This window comes from Chiloscyllium plagiosum, chromosome 35, assembly GCF_004010195.1.
Source record: "Chiloscyllium plagiosum isolate BGI_BamShark_2017 chromosome 35, ASM401019v2, whole genome shotgun sequence".
Taxonomy (NCBI): domain Eukaryota; kingdom Metazoa; phylum Chordata; class Chondrichthyes; order Orectolobiformes; family Hemiscylliidae; genus Chiloscyllium; species Chiloscyllium plagiosum.
In genome coordinates this window covers 39,262,472-39,287,871 of record NC_057744.1, presented here as the reverse complement: position 1 = coordinate 39,287,871, position 25,400 = coordinate 39,262,472, and the positions used below count along the sequence as shown (strand labels likewise).

The 25,400-nt window shown below is 41.8% G+C and overlaps 1 protein-coding gene across 2 annotated transcripts in view; it reads left to right on the top strand.

Annotated features, from left to right (window-relative positions):
- acad8 (acyl-CoA dehydrogenase family, member 8) overlaps window positions 1-25,400 on the top strand; it is a 103,229-nt gene that overhangs the window by 23,242 nt on the left and 54,587 nt on the right. For both annotated transcript variants that reach the window (XM_043676960.1, XM_043676961.1), the window contains exons 4-5: window positions 18,823-18,932; window positions 24,457-24,533. In XM_043676960.1, coding sequence (XP_043532895.1) covers window positions 18,823-18,932; window positions 24,457-24,533 — 187 coding nt within the window. The remainder of the gene's footprint in view (window positions 1-18,822; window positions 18,933-24,456; window positions 24,534-25,400) is intronic.

Sequence of the window (25,400 nt, the reverse complement as noted above, 5' to 3'; positions counted from 1 at the left end):
GGTGGGCTGTGGCTGCTGTGCCTGTGGGGAGAGAGGGAGGATGGAGGGGCCTGGCTGTCCCTGCCTGCATGTTACCTGGCAGCACTAAGCCAAGTGTCCTGTTTTGCTACAGTTCCAACATGGTCCTTTGAAGAACCCTATAGGTCTCTGTGCTGGCCTGGCTGTGTTCCTAGGGTGGTCCAGTTGCGCAATTCGGGGAATGCCCCTGTCTATCTTGGTGTGGTGAACAGTCCATTCCCATCCAGGTTAGTAAGTGTGGTCAGGGTGTGCCCCCCCAGGATGTTGTTTGCCAGGTTAAGTTATGTAGTTTGTATACATGGGCATATGTAGTGAGTATACAGTTGATGAGAGTCTGTACAGCCAGCTTCTCGTTCTCTGTTAAGGGGATGCCTGCTGAAGAGTCCCAGACCTCCTTTTTCTTCTGTAAATATATTTATTAGCAAATTTTTTTAACTTTACAAACATATAAAATTATTGAAAAATACAATCAATAACAAATATCAGCATCATAAAAAAAAAACACAAATTACAATGCAACTACTGTCTACCAACTACTAACCTACTCTATAATACAAAACAAACCCTAACACTGTGCAAAGCAATACCAATAAATAAGTAAATAACTAATAGGTCAAAAAAAGAAAGAAAAGCTAAAAAAAACAAAAAAACACACACAGAATGCGTGCAAAGGTCCCAAACAGAGGAACCTGGAGACCCCCCCTCCAGGACCCAGGGCTTGACAAACCTAACCATCCTGGTTAAACAAATGCCCTAGTTAAGACAACTGACAAATCTATATCCAAATAACTCAAGTACTGCCATGTCTTATAAAAATGGTCTGTTGTGTGGTGCACCATGTTTGTAAAAAAAAAAGTCCAAGGGAATGTGCTCCTTAATTAATTTCTGCCATCCCAGCAAGCCCGGCGGGTTCTCAATTCATCCCAATTCATCAGAATATTCTTCTGTACACAGCATGCAAGAATATTAAATAGTTTCTTGCCATGCCCATCTAAAGATGGTAAATTCGGTAGACCTAAGAGGAGAGATATCGGGTCTACTTTGACTTCAGTCCTCAATACCCTCCCTATCTTTCCCGACACAGCGCTCCAATAAACACGGAGCCCGTGGCATGTCCAGAAGCAATGGGTAAGAGTACCTACACTTATCTTACATTTGAGTCACACTGAGGATCCCCTTTTTTAATCTTCGCCAGATGGTCTGGTGCCAGATGAGCCCTGTGTAGAACTTTTAACTGCGTAGCGCATGTCCTATTACAGATTGACATCTTTCAAGCATTCTCCCATATGTTCTCCCATGTTTCAGAACAGATCTCCACTCCTAGCTCTTGCTCCCAGACCTCACATAACCGGTTAATATCCTGCCAGGCCCTGTCATCCAGCAGACGATAAAGGGCACAACCTGAAAGGGTGCTTGTGGAACGTAGCAAAAACCTCTCTGTATTGGGCTGACAGGACTTAGTGAGAAGCGTAGTCTTCTTCTGGATGAAATCCCTAACCTGAAAAAAACAGAAAAAGATCTCTGCTGGGCAACCCATATTTGCGGCTCCGTTGCTCAAAATACATCATAACCTCCCCCTCAAACAATTCTCCCAAACGAGAAGCTCCTCTTGCTGCCCATAGTTTGAACCCTGAGTCCATCATCCCTGGTTGGAACTCTGGCATGCCAACTATAGGTGTAAGTGGTGAAGTCTTGGATAATGAGAGATATTCGGCCCAGCCGTGAAATTGGAAGATCTTGCTTAATATTGTCAAGCAAGTGAGCAAGGTTTGTCCAAAATAACAGATGAAACTTGGGGGTAATAAAAAGGTCTAGGTGTCGGAACCCTGCCTGTGACCACTTAAAAGGGAACTTAGGACCATCTTCAACTTCGGGCACATCCTTAAGGTTCCCCAAAGGCATAGCCTCCGATTTTGCAAAGTTAATCTTATATCCTGAAATAGCCCCAAATGAATTGATACATTGTATCAAATGGGGTACGGAGGTCATCGGATTCGATAAAAGCAGAAGGACATCGTCCGCATGCAATGTAATCTTGTGTGCCCTTGATCCCACTTCCGGAGTGGTTATGTGGACATTCTGACGAATGGCTTCTGCTAGCAGCTCTATCACCAACGTAAACAACAACGGTGATGGGGGCAGCCTTGCCGACTACCCCTACCAATCCTAGAATTCCCAGACTTCTCCCCATTGGTGATGACTGTGGCCAGAGGGTGGCGATATAAAACCACCACCCACCTAGCAAAGACCCCACCCAACCCAAACTGTTCTAAGACATAAAAAAGATACGGCCATTCCACCCAGTCAAATACTTTATCTGCATCTCAAACCCCAACCAAATCACCAACCCCTGAATCGATTATTGCTGACATGATTGGACCATACTCAGCAAACTTCTAATATTATTAGAGGACCTACGGCCTCTTATAAAGCCTCTCTGGTCGTCTTTAACAGTATGGGGCAACACCTTTTCCAATCTCAGCGCCAGGATCTTGGACAGAATCTTGAAATCTGAATTTAATAAAGAGATAGGCCTGTATGAGGTACAATCCTCAGGAACCTTCCCCTTCTTAAGTATTAAGGAAATATTAACTTCTCTCAAACATGGTGGTAGGCATTCATGCATTGTACATCTCCAACATCGGCCCTGAGAAAATCCCTATAAACTCCTTATAAAACTCACCCGGGAAACCATCAGGGCCAGGCGCTCTCCCACTCTGAAGTTGCCTAGCTGCCTCCTGTATTTCCTGAACTGTCATGGGGGAATTAAGGAGAAAGACCTGTTCCAAGGTTACCCCTGGGAGGTCCAGGTTCTTAAAAAAGGCCTCCATTTTAGCCGTCCTGTCCTCGCAACCTTCAGACCAATACAATTCAGAGTAAAAGCTCCAAAAAGCCTCATTAATCTTTTTAGCATCGTATGTAAGGACCCCAGGGTGTCTCTGATTGCAGTAATGGGTTGGGGAGCACACTGTTTCCTAGTCAGGTACGCTAAATACTTCCCTGGTCTATCCCCATATTTGAACAGCCTTTGTCTAACAAAAGCAAGTTCTTTCTTTGCATTTTGTGTCAGTATTGAATTCAAGGCAGCCCGGAGGGCCGTGATCCATTGTAACTTAGTCACCGAAGGCCGCACAAAATGTGCCGCCTCAGCGGCTTTCAATCACGTCTCACGTAGGCGCTGCTGTTCCTCCTTCTGTCGTTTCCGGCCAGCCGAATAGGAAATAGCTAATCCCCTAGCAAAGGCCTTAGCAGTCTCCCATAGCATAGATGGACTACTAGCCGTGCCTGAGTTGATAGTCAAGAATTCCTGAAACTCCTTCAAAACGTATACCACAAATTTGGAATCCTTAAGAAGAAAAGGGTCCAGATGCAAGTGCCGCAAACCTAGCCCTTCACTCTTGGCCTTAACCTCCAAATATACTGCCGTGTGATCAGAGATAGCTATATTCCCAATTTTACAACCTATAATCGAATCCAGAAGGGCTGAGGGGGCCAGAAAGAGATCAATCCTCGTGTGACATTTATATGGGTTTGAAAAAAAGGTGAAGTCTCTGCTGGTAGGGTGAAGACATTTCCAAATATCCGCCAGCCCCAACTCCTTGCATAAGTCAATCACCTGCAAAGAAATAGTTGGGGGCCCACAAGGCATCCTGTCCACTGTCGGATTCAAAAGACAATTAAAATCTCCCCCTGCCCCCTCCCCACCCCCAATAATAATGTGCCATGTTCCAAAAGCACTCAACTTAGAGAAAGCACTAATCAAAAATTTGAGGGGATGCACCGGAGGACAGTAGACCTTTAAAATGCTATATTCTTCCCCATGTATCAGGGCTTTTAGAATCACAAACCATCCCTAATCATCTTTCACCTGCTCTAATAATGTGAACGGAAGATTTTTCTGGATAAGTACTGCCACTCTCCTACTTTTAGTAGTAAAGGATCAAAAGAATACCTGGTCATAACCCCCCTGTTGTAATTTCATGTGTTCCCCATCATCAAGATGGGCTTCCTGTAACAAAGCAATATCAACCCTTTCCCTCTTAAAACTAGAAAGCACTTTTTTCCTTTTAACAGGCAAATGACTTCCCTTGATGTTCCAGGTGCATCATTTAATAAGACACTTAGCCATATCCCCTTTCAGACACCCTTGAACCCCGGGAGGGAGAACCCTGATTACAAAGAGCCGAGCACAAGTAAATAAAGACTCAGAGTCGAAGAACTATATATACAAAAACTACTCTATCATAACTATAAACAGCTATTAGTACCAAAAAACTACAAAGAAAACCAACTATAAAATCTTGAGTGGAAGATTCTATCCCCTGCCCATAGGGGACACTCACCCTACCCATTCCCTCCTTCACAGCTCCTTCAAACCTGGACCGTGCCCCAGCCTTAGGCCAAGAAAGAAGAGATTATCCTTAAATCAACAGAAAAGACAAAGTCAGGATGAGCGGTCCACCCATCCCCGGTTTCATGTCACCCCTACTTGTGACTAAAAGAGAAACAGAACAAACAAAAAAAAGCATACAACAAAGAACTTTCACAAAATTTCCCATCAGAAAATCCAGTTATTAAACCCAGACCTCCTTAAAGCGGGCATTAAAGTCTGGCAGGGCTCGTCTGTTTTCTGCAGACACCTTCACAGTGCTGTCCAGCCATCTGTCCCGGTCTGCAGTAGGGTCCCAGGGTTGGGTGGGGAAGTTAATGGTGGAGCGAATGGTCACCCAGTGGGTACCATAGGCGAGTTGTAACAGGGTCTGCACATCCTGTGGCAGACAGTTGTATTTGGTGGAAATTTGTAGCAGTGTATTATAAAATGCGAGTGGTCTTTTCAATGGGTCTGGGGCATCTTGCAACATGGCCCGGGCCTCTGCGTGGGTCCAGGGCTTATCAAGGGGAGTAGATCCAATCATATTAGGAGGAAGTTGATTTTCAGTGCCCTGGTTTTTCAGGGCAGCAGCCATGCTGCGTGTGAGCTTTTGGTTATTATCTGAATTGGGCAGTGGTAGTGACTCAGACTGTTTGGCAGCTGCTGTGTCCTGCTGCGGGCTGCATGGTAACAAAGGCTTCATTTAGCAGCAGGTCTGGCTCTGGGGCGGTAGAAGAAGTTTAGGGTATTCCGGGACGTATGGGGGCCGGGGTGGGTGGGTGCTGTACTCTGGGTGGTAGGGGTCTCTGCAGCCGGGTTGTATTGCTGCGGTCTTTAACTTTAGGGGGCTGATGGTGTTTGGCAATGTCCCGAAATTTCGCAACATACTGCAACATGTAGACAGTGTCCCATGAGGGATCCTCGTGCCCCTCTGTAATGGCTGTGGTGCAGTAATCAATTTTATCAACTTTGAAGGACCCCCACCTCCCCCCCCCAATATGGCCAATTCCCTTGGGATCAGGTGTAAAGGTCCCTTGTGAACGCCTTGCCCCTGTGTCTTTTAGCATGGTGTCTGCTGGTGACCCAGCTGTAACAAGAGCACCTCCTACCTTGTTCTTGCAGTCTACATATTTACCATGCCTTTTCAGGTTACTCTTGTTCATTTTTGGCTCCTGGCCATTCTCACCACGAATTTGGGTTTGCCCAGCTCCCACAGCTTGTATCTCCTGGCAGAGGGTGGATGTCCATGCCCCCATGCCGTCCTGGACATCTTGGGATGATTTGTAAGTGCTGTATTTAGGTTTAGAGGGAAAAAACAGAGATAGAGAGCTAACAGAACACCCAGGCATTGGTGATTGACAGGTTAGGCAATAAAAGTTACTCAAAATGAACAAACGCAGCCAGATGGGACACCTGAAATTAACAAGGCAAGCACTCAGTAACCAGCGAACAAGCAGACACACCCAAAACACACTTAGACAGCACAGGACAGGACAACAGAGATGGGACGCCAGTCAATTTCATTGGAGCTGTGGGTCTGTCAGTAGTAAAGCAAGAATTTGATGAACGGTCTCTCCACGTATTTTGCCTACCTTTCTCTGCCCGAGCGTCTTTCTCCTGGCTAGATCAGGTTCGTGACAGAAGTACTGGCTCAAGGTGGATCACACGTGGGCCAAATTAATACTTGTTGCAAAAACTTTCGGTAATTAATTTAGCACAGCTGACGACTTCCACAAGCCCAGTCCACACTGCTCAATACTGAATTACCAGCTGCCAGTTTAACTTACTTTCCCACCAGACTACCTCCACAGGCCTAGTTGTGGCAGTTTAAAATTAAGTTAACAATTTAGGACCCAAGTGACTACCTCCACAGGCCAAAGTCACTAATGTTCCAAATTGCAGTAGCTGAAGCCAATTCGCCGCAGATCAGAATTGTTGACACCCTCTGCAGCCGTCCAGCCTTTCCCTGGTCTGACCCGCTGGTGCAGGGCTGGCTGCCAGGTACGAATCGGGTTAAATTTAAAATGTGAGGTTCGCTTACCCTGTTGAGAGAGAAAAAAACGCCAAACTGTTGGAGAACTTTGCCCAATAGTTAAAAATCACACAACACCAGGTTATAGTCCAACAGGTTTAATTGGAAGCACACTAGTTTTCGGAGCGACACTCCTTCATCAGATAATTGTCTGACAATCACCTGATGAAGGAGTGTCGCTCCGAAAGCTAGAGTGCTTCCAATTAAACCTGTTGGACTATAACCTGGTGTTGTGTGATTTTTAACTTTGTGCACCCCAGTCCAACACCGGCATCTCCAAATCATGACTCCTTTGCCCAATAGGTTAGAGATCACAAAGCACGGCTCGAAGTGAAATTGACAAACCGTTTATTAGTACGGTGATATCTCGGAAGAGAAACTGACTAAACTGAGACAGTACAGACAGTCTGCCCAGGCAGTCAAGGATTCTCTACCCAGAGCTGAGGATGAGACCAGTTTTTATATTAATGCTGCACAATAACGCTGATTAAGAAATGGGGAAAATACAATGTATCTGGAAGTGGAGTAATCTAGTTACAAGGTTGCTAATTGGAAAGTTATTGGATGAATGTCCTGTTCCTTCACACAATGCAACATCCTGACAGTATCGATGGTTCCATTCCTCTTCACAGATAGGTGTTAATGTCTCCTCTGAAGTGGTGAGGTGCTGCTATTGTCTTGTTCTGCGAGCAATGTCCTTGCTGTTACCTCTGTCTGACCTGCTGCTTGTGTGGCTTTGGTATTGTTGGGTTGTGAAACTGCCCTTGGGGCTTTGGGATTTCTGTGGTGTTCTGTCATTGTTAGTGAGCTTGAAGTGTATTCCTTTGTCTGTGTGCGCTGTTTGGTTTGGCTTGTGAGCCTGCGTGGGCATTCTGGGTGTTTTTGGTCGAGTTCGGCCAGTTTTGCTTTTGTGGGCCTAACGTGGGTTGGCAGGGTGGCAGATCTCTTCTCACACCAACTTTCCCCCAGGTGACCATTCTTAGGAACAGATTTTACACCACCATCTCCAATTTAGAAATAATCACTGCAAAAATCTTATATGGGGGTTGAGAAATTGGGCGTAAGCTGGGCTATTTTCCCTCAAACATCGGAGGTTGAGGGGTGACCTTGTAGTGTTTATAAAACCATGAGGGGAATAGATAGGGTGAATAACCAAGGTCTTTTCCCCAAAGTAAGGGAGTCCAAAACTAGAGGACATAGGTTTAAGATGAGAGGCATTGATATAAAATGGACATATAGGGCAATGTTTACACACACAGGGTGGTGTGTGAATGGAATGAGCTGCCAGAGGAAATGGTGGAGGCAGGTACAATTGCAACATTTAAAAAGCATTCCGAATAGGAAGCGTTTAGAGGGATATGGGCCAAATGCTGGCAAATGGGACTAGATTAATTTAGGATGTGTGGTTGGCATAGACAAGTTGGACCGAAGGGTCGGTTTCCAAGCTCTACAACTCTGTGACTGGCAGCTCAATATTCCAAGGTTTAGATGTTTCAGGCTTGATAGAGAAGCATGTAAAAGGGGTGGAGGAATTGCTTTATGATTCAGGAAATGTCACAGCTGTACTGAGAGAGAACACCTCTGAGGGCTCTTACAGGGAATCAATATGGGTTGAATTTAGGAATAAGAAAGGTGCAATCACTATTAATGGGTTATGCAATAAGCCTCCCAATAGCCAGTGGAAATTGGAGGAACGAATATGTAAGCAGATTATTGAACAATGTAAAACAACAGTTTTTTTGTGGTAATGTTGATTTTTAATTTCCTGGAACCAGGACTCCCTTAGTGTCATGGGCTTCAATGAGGCAGAATTTGTTAAGTGCATCCAGTATGGATTCTTGAAGCAATATATTGATATTCCAATTGGGGAAGGGGCTGTTGTATTGGGGAATGAGCCTGGCTGTGTGATTGAAATTTCAGTGGGAGAGCATTTTTGGGGACATGATCATAACTTGTAAGTTTTAAGATAGTTATGGAAAAGGATAAGACTGGTCCCCGAGTGAAAGTGCTAATTTGGTGGAAGACTAATTCCAATAATATTAGACAGGAACTGGAAAAATTTGATTGGGGTCAGCTGGTTGAAGGTAAATCCACATATGACATATTGGAATTTTTTTAAAAGCCAGTTGACCAGAGTTCAGGACCAACATGTTACTCTGAGGATGAAAGATAAAGACGGCAAGATTTTGGAACCTCTTTTCTCTCGATTTAAAATTGTGCTCTGTGGGGTCTTGAAATCCCCCCTCCTAGAAAAAAGACACCTAGCATTAAACCTATCTATACCCCTCATGATTTTATAAACTTCTATATGGTCATCTCTCAAACTCCTACACTCCACCGTTACACTGTCTCCTTCCAGTAAGCCAATTGTGTATCTATTTGGCAAGCTCACTCTGAATCTCATGTGACCTAACTTTACTAATTAGTCTACTATGCGGACCCTTGTTAAAAGCCTTATTAAAATCCAAATAAACAACATCTGCACTGCCCTCGTCAATCTATTTGGTAACTTATTCAAAAAAATTCAACCAAGTTTATGAGATATGCGTTTTTTCGCACAAGACCATGTTGAATAACACTAATCAATTTTTGCTTCTCTAAATGTCTATAAATCCTATCTTTTAAAATCACCTCCAACAACTTACCCACAACTGAATCAGACTTACAGATCTATAGTTGCACGGTGTATCCCTACAACCCTTCTTGAACAAAGGTACAACAGTAGTCACCTTCCAGTCATCAAGCATGTCTCTTACAGTTATAGATGATGTGAATATTTCTGCAAGGGGTCTCGTAATTTCCTCGCTTACATCCCACAACATTTTGGGATACATTAGATCATGTCCCGGAGATTTATCCATCCTTATATTCTCTAAGACTTCCAGGACTTCCTTTTATGTAATGTGAACAGTTTTAACAACATGAAAATTTAGGTCCCTGCATTCTCTAGCTTCCATTTCTTTCACTAGAAAGTAAATTGAACACATTACATTGGGAAAAAAAATATTGTTAATGCAGGGACACACGGTCACTATCATCACCACCCGTAGTTGTGGATTGTCTTCTGACTCTTTCATGGGATTGCTTTAGTTTGTGTGATATGCAGATACAAGAGCAAATTAGGAAGGGAAATGGTATGGATAAGCATAATGTAATCCTGCAGGAATTACACAGGAATTATACAAGTATTTTCTTGTCTCGGATGGAGAGCAATGAACATTCATTTGTTTAATTTTGGTATGAAGCTGCACAGTGTATAGTACTATACCTCTCACATGCTCTGACAGCAGCTGACATCAGGACATGCACAGAGATTTTGACGCTGGCATCGGTGCATGTGCAGAAAGAAGCATGCAAAACGATCGCCGCTGGAATCGTGCTATTGCGAACAGAGTTAAGCATTCTTGAAAATACCAATCCTTAATTCTTCAGGAACGTTACATCTAAATCACGCTGCTGAAACATGCTTTATACAAGAACTACCTGTATCTAGTTGATAGAGGAACAGCCACCAGAGACTTCCCAACCAACCTCTTACCTTTCCTGACAGTTACCCATCTGTCTGACTGATCCTGCTGTGCAATAACCCTTCTGAGTCTACCTGCCATCTCATTCTGCACCTCCTATATAGCCTTAATAGCACGAAGGGAAATGGTATGGATAAGCATAATGTAATCCTGCAGGAATTACACAGGAATTATACAAGTATTTTCTTGTCTCGGATGGAGAGCAATGAACATTCATTTGTTTAATTTTGGTATGAAGCTGCACAATGTATAGTACTATACCTCTCACATGCTCTGACAGCAGCTGACATCAGGACATGCACAGAGATTTTGACGCTGGCATCGGTGCATGTGCAGAAAGAAGCATGCAAAACGATCGCCGCTGGAATCGTGCTATTGCGAACAGAGTTAAGCATTCTTGAAAATACCAATCCTTAATTCTTCAGGAACGTTACATCTAAATCACGCTGCTGAAACATGCTTTATACAAGAACTACCTGTATCTAGTTGATAGAGGAACAGCCACCAGAGACTTCCCAACCAACCTCTTACCTTTCCTGACAGTTACCCATCTGTCTGACTGATCCTGCTGTGCAATAACCCTTCTGAGTCTACCTGCCATCTCATTCTGCACCTCCAATATAGCCTTAATAGCACTTATACTCCATATATAAAATAAACTCTTTCATTATCTGCAGAAAGTTAAAATGCAAAAAATTAAAATAAATACAATATCAAACAAATCTTAAATAAAATCAAGCACATGGCTGATCAACTGAACTAAATGACTCCTCTTCAATTAATTCATCGAATTTTTAAAAAGTCTTCTCCAACACCAACCATGTGCAGGGCTCCCCAAATGAAAAAAAACGCTTTATTTTTAAAACAACTGTTCGGCTTTTCAAAAGAAACTCTTGCAATGTTTAAAAAGCCTGCCTTTTAAAACGCATTTAGTTTTTTGTAAGCTTTTAAATTTAGAATTTAAAAAATGTCAGCTGTTCACTGTAGGCTTCTGAAAAACTCCTTTAAAAAAAGCTCAGTTTGCAAGTGTTTAGAAGTTTTTTAAGTTTAGAAGCTTAAAAAAGGAGTTTGAAAGGGAGTTTCATTTTTACATTGCAAATGCTAATCATGATTTATTTTTCTATTTGTAAAATGGGTATAGATTTTTAGCTTCTAAATTTAGAATTTTAAAAAATCTTCAGCTGTTCACTGTAGGCCCCTGAAAACTCTCAAGAAAATTCCATTTGAAAGAAATCGATTATTTTTGTTTGGTTTTTTGAGTTTTTTTAGCATTAAGGAAACAAAATATATAAGAAGTCTTTTATCAGTGAAATAGAGTCACTGTAACCAACCATAATAACTTCTTAAGTAAGTCTGCAATCCCAGGAGCAGCTACAAGATACATGTTGCATGCACTCCCTCCTCCAAGCTGCATCCCTTCTATCCTACCAGATGATTAAATATTTATATAATCTCTCATCGAAGATGGAATGTTTGTCTCACTCTGTCCTTTTATATTTCATCCTTTTATATTTCATACTGTAGTCCTGTACTAAATAAATTTCTCCTAACTTTTTTTGATTCTCTAGCAAACAGATCGTTGACTTTCCAGTTAGCAGAAATAGCCTGTGTGCTCACTATCAAAATCCTTCATTGTGTTAGGTAAGGGGTAAATGTAGGGGTGGGTTGCGCTTCGGCGGGTCGGTGTGGACTTGTTGGGCCGAAGGGCCTGTTTCCACACTGTAATATAATGTAATGCAAGTTCCCCTCCAAGCCACTGTCCATCCTGATTTGGAAACGTATTGCTGTTCCTTCATTATTGCTGCATAAAAATCCTGGTGTTTCCTCACTAAGGGCATTGTGAGTCAACCTAAGCACATGGGACTGTCATGGTTCAAATAGGCAGCTCACCACCACCGTTACCAGGGCAACTGGGACACGCAATAAATGCTGACAAGCCAGCACCACCCACATCCCACAAGTGAATTTTTAAAAAAAAACTTGTGTGGATGGTTGGATTTATAATTTTCTTCATTTAATTATTTTGTAATAAGCTTCTGTTTTATTGTGAAAACAAAATCTGCAGCTCTGTTGCAGCGAAAGACCATTTTGTTAAAACCAAAACAAAACATAATATATCAAGTCAGATTTCAATCTTAGATTTGACTTTTCCAGTGTTAACATCAGCTTGGATCATAACATGTGGAAATATCCCTTGTGTCTCACAGTTTTGCTTATTGCTATATTTTCCATCCACATATGGCTATAATGAGCACTCAGAAATGCACACGGTGCTCTAACTTTGGCTTGATCATTGCTTTACCCAAGGCTATCATTTGGTCTTTCATCTAGTACTTCACACAGCTAGTTATTAGACAAAAAAAACTGCACTTATAACCAAGTTCTACCAATGATCCCAAAATAAAAAAGTGCTGTGATGGCCCTGCAGGTTTGGCACCATTTGTAGCGAGGGAAATAGATTTGATGACTTTTCACAGAATTGGAAAAAGTTAAATATGTAATATTTTTAAAAGTGAAAGGAATTGCTTGTGAAAAAGGATGAAAGAGCAGGTCAGCAATGGATCAAAACTTATACAACCAAAAGGAGAATGGTTCAAGTGGTAATGGGACAAGTAAAGAAACAATTAGAAGGTGAGGATGAAGACTGATGAACAATTGTCACCAAAAAATCAAAACCTAAAGAGATACAAAAAAACAAGAGGAAAACAGAGGTCTTAATTGTTGAATTGAGAGCTTTGGACTTTCTGATTGAAAGACATAGTTTTCCTGTAGCTTAAATTGAGTTTATTGGAACACTTCAGTCAGTTGAGCCCAGAGAGAAAGTTTGAGAATTAAAATTGCATATGGATCTCTATGAATCTATTGGTGTTTGAAAGCTTAGGGTCATACTCATGGACTGAACGGAAATGTTTTGCACAAGGGTTACTCAATCTGGGTATGATCTGCCTGACTTAGAGCACATAGTTGACATCAATCTGTGTTGTCTAGTCTCCTTGAAACAATTTAGACAAATCTGTTATGAATGAATTTGTCCAGGTGTCCCACAATATCAAAGTGCTTGAACACAAGCCAGTACCAAAGTAAAACAGTCCCACTTTAGAAACAAAATTATAATAACCTTTAACACTAAACTTACTATCCCTAATCCTATTTGGCCCTTAAGATTACAATGCTTCCTGTATCTCTTGTAGATTGACGCAGTTGTGCTCTCTGTGGCTCTGTCTCTGGGTCTGCACAGCTGCTTTCTTCCTGTCCCTCTGTGTATGGTCAGCTAGTTTCTGCCTTTTGTCATGCTGGTCTCCTCGGAAAGCCTCAAACAATTCCGAGAGCGATTGCAACAGTGAGATTTGCAGGAGAACCTTATTTTTATTCCTTACAGATGGTTTTCTGAAACGTTATAGTTGTGGCCAACCAGGGAGACACAATTAATAGTTTGAAATGAGTCAATTACTTAGATGGCATGCTACGTTTTGTTCCTTTGTGTGGCAGTACCCAGTGTCTTTCTATTTCGGCTGTCCTTTGTTTAGTGGATAAGTTGTTGGTGTCTGTGCAGAGTAACCATTGCCTTTTACATTATGTTAATATCATTAGTACCTGGCTGCTGTGGTTGCACTATGTCTAGTGTTTGGGTTTTTGTGATTTCAGAGTTTCACTTGGCCAATGTCTTCAGCATCCCCTGCAGTTTGGCCAAGTTAGCAATCAGAGCGCTGCTCCTTCAAATCTGAAAGTTTGTACTTTCAAATAAACTTTTTGGACTATAACATGGTGTTGTATGATTTTTAACTTTGTCCACCCGAGTCCAACGGCACCTCCACATCACATCTGTGTTGTAGCGGCCAGGTGGCTGCTACATTTATAATTGTTGGTACCGCCTGCTATATACAGCATAGCAGCCTTGGCAATAATGAGGTCAAAGCTGGAAGAGTTGCAACCACCTTTAACCAGCAGTGTTGAGTAGACAGCCAGTTTATTCTTCATGTTTCCATCATTACAGATGCCCTGACAACGTTCTGGCAATAGTGCTGGAAACTTATGCATGCTAAGGAGTATCACATTCGCATCTACAAGTGTTTGGTCTACCTCAAATTTCATGGGTTAGGAAAAGTATCTCCGATTTGAACAACAGGATAAACAAGCCATTCTAAACTGCTCCGCTACAGTGGCTGTGCAAGTGATATTTTCCACTGACAGGATACTGGAGAAAGTGGTGGCGTAGTGGTGACATCACTGGACTAGTCATCTAGAACCCAGGCTAACGTTCCAGAAGCATGAGTTCAGCTCTCTCCATGGCAGGTCGTAAAATTTGAATGCAATAAAATGCTGCCATAATGGTGATCATCTAACTATTGTTGTTTGTCATACAAACCCGTTTGATTCATTAGTATCCTTTAAGGAAGGAAATCTGCTATTCTTACTTGGTCTGACCTTCATGTTACTCCAGATCCACAACAGTGTGGTTGACTGTTAACTACTCTCTGAATAACTGGGGATGGGCAATAAATTGTGCTCTAGTTACTGATGCCTTCATCCCATGGATAATGTATTTTTTTAAAAACTACCCTCAATGACATGCTGCCTGCCCACAATATTGAGGGAAGTTTAGCATGAATTTCAGTGTCAGTGTGATGCCAGATACATAGGCTGTATGTCACAAGAAATGGTTGATCAATCAGCCTTTGTTTCTAATAGGCAGCATGCAAATGATCAACTTGTGTCAGCTTTTTGATGTGATTCGCCAACACTTGCTGAAGATATTAACAACAAATTTGGAATAATCGGTCAATTCTTTTAGATTCCCTGCAGTGTAGAAACAGGCCCTTCGGCCCAACCAGTCCACACCAATCCTCCGAAGAGTCACCCACCCAGACCCATTTCCCTCTGACTAATGTACCTAACACTATGGGCAGTTTAGCATGGCCAAATCACCTGACCTGCACATCTTTGGACTGTGGGAGGAAACCGGAGCAATCGGAGGAAACCCACGCACACGTGGGGAGAACGCGCAAACTCCACACAGATAGTCATCCGAGGCTGGAATCGAACCTAGGATCCTGGTGGTGTGAGGCTGCAGTGCTAACCACCGTGCCACCCACATTCTTGGAATGTGGCTTTTTTGTGCTTTCTAGAAGCAGTCTACATTCATACATAGGCACGTGCTCTCTGCAAACAAAATAATACATTCAAGTTTGAGTTTAGTTTTAAATTACTTGAGAGCTTGGGGGAAACCTGTAGTTTCCAATTGCTTTCTCTATGACAGTACCTTGGCCAGAATCTTCTGGGCAATGAGTTGACATCCTTTTTTCCTCTATAGCATGTCCCCACTTCATGTTGGTTTGCTTTAAAATCATTTCCAAAATATTGTCATTATATTTATTTAATGTTACAAGTTTTAATTGTGAGTTGAATGGTGCAAGCAGACCTAGATAGAGCATGGTCAATCTGAAACTCTAGTGACAGAGTGTCTTTTTAAAATTTATTTATAGTAGTTGCATTTATATTATTTCTTACATAAAGGCTGTAAGGAGAAACCTGGGAACTAAATACCTGTGAGTCTGACTTCAGTTGTGCGTAAATTGTCAGAGGTGATTATAAAAGATAAAACTTATGGACATTTAGAGAGGCAAAAATTGATTCGGAAGAGTCAGCATAGTTTTGTGCAAGGAAAATCGTCTCTCAAACTTCATTGAGTTTTTTTGAGGAAGTTACTAAAAAGATTGATGAGGCCAGAGCAGTAAATGTTGTTTACTTGGACCTTAGTAGCACCTTTGAGAAGGTTCCGTATCGTAAGCTAATTAATAGAGTTACATCACATGGGTTTCAGGGTGACCTTGCCAATTGGACATGCAATTGGCTTTACAGCAGGAGACAGTGTGATGGTGAAGGGTTGGTTTATCGGACTGGAAGCCTATCATCAGTGGTGTTCCACAGGGATTGGTTCTGAGGTCTTCATTTATTTGTCATTTATGTAAATAATTTGGATGAGAATATGCAAGGCATGGTTACTAAGTTTGAGGACAGCATAGGTGGCATAGTAAACAGTGAAGAACGTTTTCTAAGATTATAAAGGGATCTTGATAAATGGGTCAATGGGCTACAAAATGACAGATGGAGTTCAATCTGGATAAATGTGAGGTATTGCATTTTGGTACAACAAACAGGCATAGGGCTTATACAATTAATGGTAGGGCCTTGGGTAGCGTTGAGTCGAGGGGCCCAGGGGGGCAGGTACATAATTCTTCGAAGTTTGTATCACATATTAACAGGCTGGTTAAAAAGGCATTTGGTGCACTTACTTGACTTCATTGCTCAGCCTTTTGAGTACAGGAGTTGGGAAGTCATGTTGTACAGGACATTGGTGAGGCCTCTTCTGGTATACTGTGTCCAGTTTTAGTCACTCACTTATAAGAAGGATATTATTTAGCTGGAGAAGAAATTTATCAGAATGTTGCCAGGTTGGAAGGTTTGAGTTAAAGAAAGGCTGCATGGGCTGTGATTTTTTTTTATGAGTATTGGAGTTTGAGAGCAAACCTTACAGAAGTTTATGAAATAATGAAGGGTATAGATGGAGTTAATGGAAGTTGTCTTTTCCCCAAGATGGGTGATTTCCAGACTAGGGCACATATTTTTAAGGTGAGAGGACAGAGAATTCAAAAAGACATGAGAGGCAATTTTTTTTTACACAGAAGGCGGTTAGCATGTGAAATGAACTTCCTGAGGAAGTGGTGGATGTGGGTACAATTACAATGTTTAAAAGACTTAGATTACTTAGTGTGGGAAACAGGCCCTTCGGCCCAACAAGTCCGCACCGACCCACCAAAACGCAACCCACCCAGACCCATTCCCCTACATTTACCCCTTCACCTAACACTATGGGCAATTTAACATTGCCAATTCACCTAACCTGCACATTTTTTGGATTGTGGGAGGAAACCGGAGCACCCGGAGGAAACCCACGCAGACACGGGGAGAATGTGCAAACTCCACACAGAGAGTCGCCTGAGGCGGGAATTAACCCTGGGTCTCTGGCGCTGTGAGGCAGCAGTGCTAACCACTGTGCCACCCACATTTGGATAAGTGCACGAATAGGAAAGGTATGGACAGGAGCAGGCAGGTGGACCTAGCTTAGTTTGGGACTATGTTTGTCATGGAGAAATTGACGACTGCATATGCTGGAGATCAGAGTCAAGAGTGTGGCACTGGAAAAGCACAGCAGGTCTGGCAGCAGACGAGGAGCAGGAGAATCGACGTTTCACCCTTCATCAGGTTTGGTGTGGACTTGTTGGACCCAAGGGTCTGCTTTCATGCTGTATGATTCTAAGACTATGACTCTGTATTTTTACATTTATATTTTAAAGGTTGTTTCGTTAATGCAGGTATTAAGGGATATTCAGCATTTCAATGCTGTGAAAAATCCTAAAGTACCTGAATGAACAGCATTTCTTTCACATACATGACATTCTACTATAATGTGCATTTTGTTAATGTAAATTCGCTGTAATGCAATTGATGAATTGGAGACGCTGTTTCTAAAATGCGAACTTTTAATATGCGTTAGCTGTAATGTGATTACATCGACAACACTCTAAGCGCTGTTTCTAAAGTGCGATTTTTCTATAATGTGGGATTGCGTAAGAACGTAACCATCACGTTAGAGAAGAACTACCTGTATAGCAATTTATTTTATACTGTAAATTATTTCAGCTATGAATGCACTGTACTACACGTCCAGTATAGTATTTCAGCTTCTTTATTGTTTTTTTTCTGGGCAAGAGATGTCTGAGAGAACCTAATTCCAGTTTTTACACTGATTCCAATAGTAACCTGTGCTTCACTTTCATAATTTTCAAGAATGCAAATGCCATTTTAAATGATGGCTTACTTTAATATATATTGTTGTGATTGTTTGAAATTTGGCATTCTTATATTTGTCATGATGAATGCAAGGTGTGAAGCTTGGCAACATCTCTGTTTTTGGCAATATTCAAATTCTGTAGTACCAAGCAACAAATTGTAGGTTAAGATCATTGACATCAGGCTGAAGTCTATACTTTCAACCTTACATCTCCAGAATTTATATATACTTGACTTGATTAGATCATTTTTACTCTTCGTCGGTTCTAACTTCTGTTGTCTGCTCATTTCCATCTTTCTCAAAAGCGATTTAGAGGCAGCATTTTAAAATTGGATTCTGAAGAAAATGAAAGAATGTATCATTGAGTCACAATTTCCTTCCTCTGAAAACATGCTTAAACAAATTTTGTTCGATTTCTTGGAATTAAATGAAAATTTAAAATGAAAATTTCCAACAATTCAGCTTGTACCTTGGAGAGAAAAACTGGCTAGCATCTTATGTGAAAATCTTTTTTCAGGTTGCTTAACACATTAGCAGCTTTGTTATTAGTGTTTTGATTTGCACATATCTACGAAGTTTGATCAGTTGTACCTTTATCACTGTTTCCCATTAAGTCGCATTGTTCTCAACATTCTCACCTGTCCAGATTAAAGCTGTTGTTGAAACATGTGAACTTGTCCAGGAATGGATGACATTCTGAGCAGACTTCAAGTGTGGCAGAATAATAGTGGAGTGCCAAACTATCCTTTTTTCAAGTCTGAAATAAATAGATATTCCAGCAGTGGAGGTGTAATGTTTTCCCGAAGCTGCTGAAGGGTCTGTTTCTGTGCTGTACATCTCTATGATTCTATGATTGACTCAGATCCTAGCAGCACTTAGCTCCGAGAGCAGGAAGTTTGACAAAATGTTAATATAATCAGGAAATTTGGTGCATGGTTGGTCTGTGTCTGACAGTTGGTGTTCGAATGGCATGGGGTCCATTTATGTTAAAAGCTTCAGTTGTTTTCTTTGCTTTTTGCAGCATGTGTGCCTGGATGATTGACGCATTTGGGAGTGAGGAGCAACGCCGTATGCACTGCCCTAAACTATGTAGCATGGAGAAGTTTGCTTCCTACTGTCTCACAGAGCCAGGTCTGACTTTTAATTTTAAAAAAATCTCAAAAGAAACTTACTGCTTAAATTCAGTTTGGCATTGCATTTTCAAGTTTACCTGTATTCCTTTTTGAATTCCTGCAACTCAACCCTCAATCCCCAACGTTGATGTTTGAGGTTGGGTATGTCTGCACTTGGGCAGTTGTTTACAAGTTGTGCTGAGGTTCTGGAGAAGAAATAAACTTGGACTTTTTTGGGGGAAAAAAAGAAACAATTGCAGATACTGTAAATCAAGCATTTTAAACATCAAGCCGGTCAGCACCAACAGGGAGAAAAGATGATTTATGTTTCTGTGATCACCCTTCAATAGAATTTTAAGCTAAAAGGCAAGTGAACAGTTGAAAAGAGTCAGAGGTCAAAGAAGGGAAAAGCAACAGATATTCCTCCTCCAAAGGTGAAGTGTAAAACCTGGGAGAACTAGAGAATAGCAATGGATGCAAAGAAAGGAATGAGATGCAAAATGGCAATATGAAAAGAAATATGCAGGAAATATCAATTCTACAAGTAACAGTTTTTACTAGTATTTCAGAGAAAAGAAGAATGTAGCCATTTGAAGGCATCTTCAAATAGAGACTATAATGGACAATAAGGAAACAGCAGTCTGGATAAATGAGGATTTGTATCTATGTTTTCATAGCACAGGCAGTGGGCAAGATAGGAAAAATAAGAATGCCTTAAAACAATTCAAAAGGAAGAGTTTAGTCGATTTTAATATAAGTTATGAAATGGTTATGGAAAACCTTGTAATTTAAACAATCTCCCAGACCTTATCGTTTTTATCCATAAACGTTTGAGGAAATTGTATTGTCTCATCCATCATACCACAGTGCTTCACACCTACATTTTTCATATCTCGCATTTTGTCTGAAATTGTTCTGCTGTGTTGTCTAGTCCATCACCTGTCTATATCCTCTTGAAATCGACTAATATTGTCTTCCTCTTTGTTTCTTACTCATCCAAGTTTTCCCTCATTTTCAGATTTCAAAATCGTGCTTACCCACCTTCATTGCTTCATTTAAAAATAATCTGAATCAAGTCAGTCAATTTTATTCTAACAAATCTGTGGTGATTAGCCTTTTCCTTCGTTTATTTATGGTATGAGAGTCTTACTGACAAGGCCAGCATTTAATGCATATTACCTTAGTATCTGTGAGAAGGTGATGTCAAGTCATTCATATTGACTAACTAGGATGTGGGGTTGAGGCCACAGTAAGATCAGCTCTGATCTTGTTGATTTGCAGAGCAGATTCTGCAAATGGTCTGCTGCTCCTCTATGGTGCTTTGCTTCCTTGAACTGCTGCATTCCATTGGTGTTGGACAGAGAGTACCAGAACTTTGATCCAACCCCAGTGAAGGACCAGTGATGTAGCTCCCAAATCAGAATGGTGCCTTTCCAATAGTTGTTACTTCTTTTTCCTAGGCAAGTTGAGGTCAGTGTTTGAAAGATGCTATTCAAGCTGCCTTGACAAGTTTCTGTAATGCATTTTATAGTTAGTAGATGCACTATCATAGATCTATGCTTTTCCAGCTTTTCAGAGCATTGCTTCTAGTGGGCTAATGTTAACATTAAATTGATTGGCCTGTAGTTCTCGGGGTTATTCTTCCTTATTTTAAACACGAGTGAAACACTTGTACTCTTCCAATCCTCTGGCAGGACATATCTAACTAAGGTTAATTGGATTATTCCTTAAGCCTCTCTGAATAACTGAGTCCTGCAAAAAACAGCACAAATCCTGCAGAATGAAAAAGATACAAAGACCAGCAAATGGCCACATAGTAGCTTATGTCTTTTATGTCTTATCTCTTTTATAAGAGATTATTAAAGGAAATGTGCAAGGGACATCAACATCAGTAAGAAGAAATTTTATAGTTACATAACAGGAAGGTGGGAATCAACTAGGAGAAAGTGAGGACTGCAGATGCTGGAGATCAGAGCTGAAAAATGTGTTGCTGGAAAAGTGCAGCAGGTCAGGCAGCATCCAGGGAGCAGGAGAATCGATGTTTCGGGCATAAGCCCTTCTTCAGGAAGATGGGAATACCATTGGCCCACTAAAGATTTAAAGTAGGGAAATTGTAAATGATTTTGTGGAAATGGCAGAAATGTTGAATAATTACTGTCTCATATTTACAGAAGGAAAGGAGGATGGGTTACCAGAAGTCCCAAGAAAATTAATTGTGATTGGAGATAGGTCTAAATAAAATTAATTTAAGTAAAACATTGCAATGAGTAAATTAATGGAATTAAAGTGTGACATCCCCAGGAATTGGTTTCCATCCAAGGATGTTAAAGGAAATAGGGGATTACATTGTGGATGCTCTAACTGTAATTTTTTTAATTAGAATCCCTCCAGTGTAGAAACAGGCCATTTGGTTCAACAAGTCCATACCGACCCTCCAAAGAGTATCCTACTCAGACCCATTTCCCCTGCCTTAATAGTGTACAGTAATTAGGGTACGAGAGTGGGTCTGGGTGGGATATTCTTCGGAGGGTCAGTATGGGCTTGTTGGGCTAAATGACCTATTTCCACACTGGAGGGATTCTAATAAAAAAAAAATTACAGTTAGGGCATCCACAATGTAAGTCCTTTTTCCTTTAACACTCTTGGATGGAAACCATCGATTCCTGTGGATTTGTCACTCTTTCAGAGTTCCCTAAACATAAGAGTAATCTCTTTGCATTGGAAAATTGCGCATGTTACTCTGCTTTTTAAGATGGCTGAAAGAGAAAACCAGGAAGTTAGAGACCAGTTAGCCTAACATCTGTGGTGGGCATGATAGAGAAGAGCTGGTGTTGGACTGGGGTGGGCAGGGTCAGAAGTCAGTCAACACCAGGTAATAGTCCAACAGGTTTATTTGAAATCACAAGCTTTCAGAACATTGCTCCTTTGTCAGGTGAAGTCAGCTGGTAAAGATAAAGATAAACTATTTTTACTGTTTGGAAATTGTAGAACTAGAAGGCCTAGTTAGAGAATTACAGCTAGACCGGTCTGGAGAGATGTTAGGAAGCACTTCTACACATAGTTTATGTTTGGGATGTTCTTCCACAAATGGCAGTGGATGCAGGATCAGCTGTTAACTTTATCTATCGTAGATTAAAAATTTTGTTGAACAAAGGTATTAAAGGTTATTGGCCAAAGACAGGGGAATGGAATAAGGCCACAGATCAGCCATGATCTCATTGAATGGCAGAACAGGCTCGAGGGCTGAATGGCCTACTCCTGTTCATTGAATCATAGTCCTACAGCACGGAGACAGGCCCTTTGGAGCAAACTGATCCAGGCCAACCAAAATGTCTGTCCACGCTAACCTCATTTGCCTGCATTTGGGAAACATCAACTCACCTGCTCCTCGGATGCCTGACCTGCTGTGCTTTTCCAACACCACATGTTTTGACTCTGATCTCCAGCATCAGCAGTCCTCACTTTTTCCATTTCCTTCTAAACCTTTCCTATTCTAGTATTGTCCAAATGCCTTTTATATGATGTTAATGTACCTGCCTTGACCACTTCTGCTATCATCTCATTCCGTATGTGTTCCTCCTCTATGTAAAAAAAAGTTGTCCCTCAGGTTCCTTTTTATTCTTTCCCCTCGAACCTTAAACTGATGCCCGCTAGTCCTCAAATTCCCAACCCTGGGAAAAAAACTGAGTGCATTCACCCTATCCATGATCTTATACACCGCTATAAGATCCCCCTCAGTCTCCTACGCTGTAAAGGAAAACGTCCCAATTTATCCAACCTCTCTCTGTAACTCGGATCATTGAGTCTTGGCAACATCCTTGTAAACTTCTTCTGCACTCTTCCCAGTTTAATAACATCCTTCTTATAGCAAAGTGACCAAAACTAAGCACAATACTCCAAGTGTAGCCTCACTAGCATCCTGTACGACTACAACATAACTTCCCAACTTCTGCACTTAGTGCCCTGACTGATGAAGACCAGTGTGCTAAATGCCTGCTCCACTGCCCACCTGTGATTTCACATCAGAAACCGTGCACCTGAACTCCAAGGTCCCCCTGCTCCATTACACTCCTTAAGGCCCTACCATTCACCATGAGACTCCTGTCTTGATTTGAATTTCCAAAATGCAGGACCTCACACTTATCTATATTAAACTCCATTTGCCATTTCTTGGCCCACTTCCCCAGCTGCTCGAGGTCCTACTGCAATTTCTGATAACCTTCCTCACTGTCCACAATACTGCCTATTTTACTGTCATCAGCAAACTTCTAATCATACTTTGTATATTCTCCTCCAACATCATTGATATAGATGACAAACAGCAATGGGCCTAGCACCGATCCCTGAGGCACTCCACTAGTCTCACACCTCCAGTCGACAAGCATCCTTCCACTATTACCCTCTCCTTCCTACCATCAAGACATTTGAGTATCCAATTTGCCAGCTCCCCCTGGATTGCATGTGATCTAACTTCCAGAGCAGCCTGCCAAGTGGAACCTTAGCAAAGACTTTACTGAAATCCATATAGACTATATTTACCATCCTGCCCTCATCAACCTTCCTAGTAATCAACCTTTATCAATAAACTCTAACAAATTTGTGAGGCATGCTGACTGTTCCTGATTGAACCCTATCTTTCCAAATGTGTGTCCACCTTATCTCAGACGCTTCTCAAGTAGCTTACTATCACAGATGTTAGGCTTACTGGTCTATAGTTCCTAGGCTTTTCTTTGCAGCTCCTCTTGAATGAGGGCACAACATTTGCTACCCTCCAGTCTTCTAGGACCTCTCTCGTGGCTAACAATATATAATATCCCTATACGATTATGAATGACTTATTCATGAAAGGGAAGTGGATATTTAACGCACAAAAATTTAAAATGTGAATAAAAGAGTATGCGTTTGGCATTGGGACAAAGTGGGAAGCTCTCTCTGAGAACCAGTACAAGTATGGTCTGTCAAATGGATTTCTTGTATCACGGCAGAATTTATTCTTACTTAATTTTGTAGGTTTAGTAACTGTGCACTGAACCCCTGTATCAAACCCTTTAAGGGCGGCACGGTGGCTCAGTGGTTAGCACTGCTACCTCACAGCACCAGCGTACCAGGTTCAATTCCAGTCTTGGGTGATTGTCTGTGTGGAGTTTGCACATTCTCCCCATGTCTGCGTGGGTTCCCTCCGGGTGCTCCGGTTTCCTCCCACAATCCAAAGATGTGCAGGGTCAGGTGAATTGGCCATGCTAAATTGCCCATAGTGTTGGGTGCATTAGTCAGAGGGAAATGGGTCTGGGTGGGTTAATCTTCAGAGGGTCGGTGTGGACTTGTTGGGCTGAAGGGCCTGTTTCCACACTGTAGGAAATCTAATAATCAAAGATGTTAGCTTTTGGTATTTGGCAATGTAAGGGACATCTGTCATTGACTCTGATGCTATCAATTGGGCCTCCAGTTGCTGATTTCTTTTTTTGGACAGATGGGATAGTGACCAGGATTTTGTTTGATCAGCAGACAGTTGCATAACATGATTGTAACATTGCATCCAACAGGAAGTGGCAGCGATGCAGCTTCACTAATAACTACAGCAAGGCGGGATGGAGATTCCTACATTCTCAATGGCTCAAAGGTAATAGAACATAGAACATAGAAGAATACAGCGCAGTACAGGCCCTTTGGCCCTCGATGTTGCGCCGATCCAAGCCCACCTAACCTATACTAACCCACTATCCTCCATATACCTATCCAATGCCCGCTTAAATGCCCATAAAGAGGGAGAGTCCACCACTGCTACTGGCAGGGCATTCCATGAACTTACGACTCGCTGAGTGAAGAACCTACCCCTAACTACTGGCAGGGCATTCCATGAACTTACGACTCGCTGAGTGAAGAACCTACCCCTAACTTCAGTCCTATATCTACCCCCCCTTAATTTAAAGCTAGGCCCCTTCGTAATAGCTGACTCCATACGTGGAAAAAGGTTCTCATGGTCAACCCTATCTAAACCCCTAATCATCAAGTCACCCCTAAACCTTCTTTACTCTAATGAAAACAGCCCCAAGTGTCTCAGTCTATCCTCATACGATCTTCCTTCCATACCAGGCAACATCCTGGTAAACCTCCTCTGCACCCGTTCCAGTGCCTCCACATCCTTCCTATAGTATGGCGACCAAAACTGCACACAATATTCCAGATGCGGCCGCACCAGAGTCTTATACAACTGCATCATGACCTCAGGACTCCGGAACTCAATTCCTCTACCAATAAAAGCCAGTACGCCATATGCCTTCCTCACCGCACTATTTACCTGGGTGGCAACTTTCAGAGATCTGTGTACATGGACACCAAGATCCCTCTGCTCATCCACACTACCAAGTATCCGACCATTAACCCAGTACCCCATCTTTTTGTTATTCTTCCCAAAGTGAATCACCTCACACTTAGCTACATTGAATTCCATTTGCCACCTTTCTGCACAGCTCTGCAGCTTCTCTAT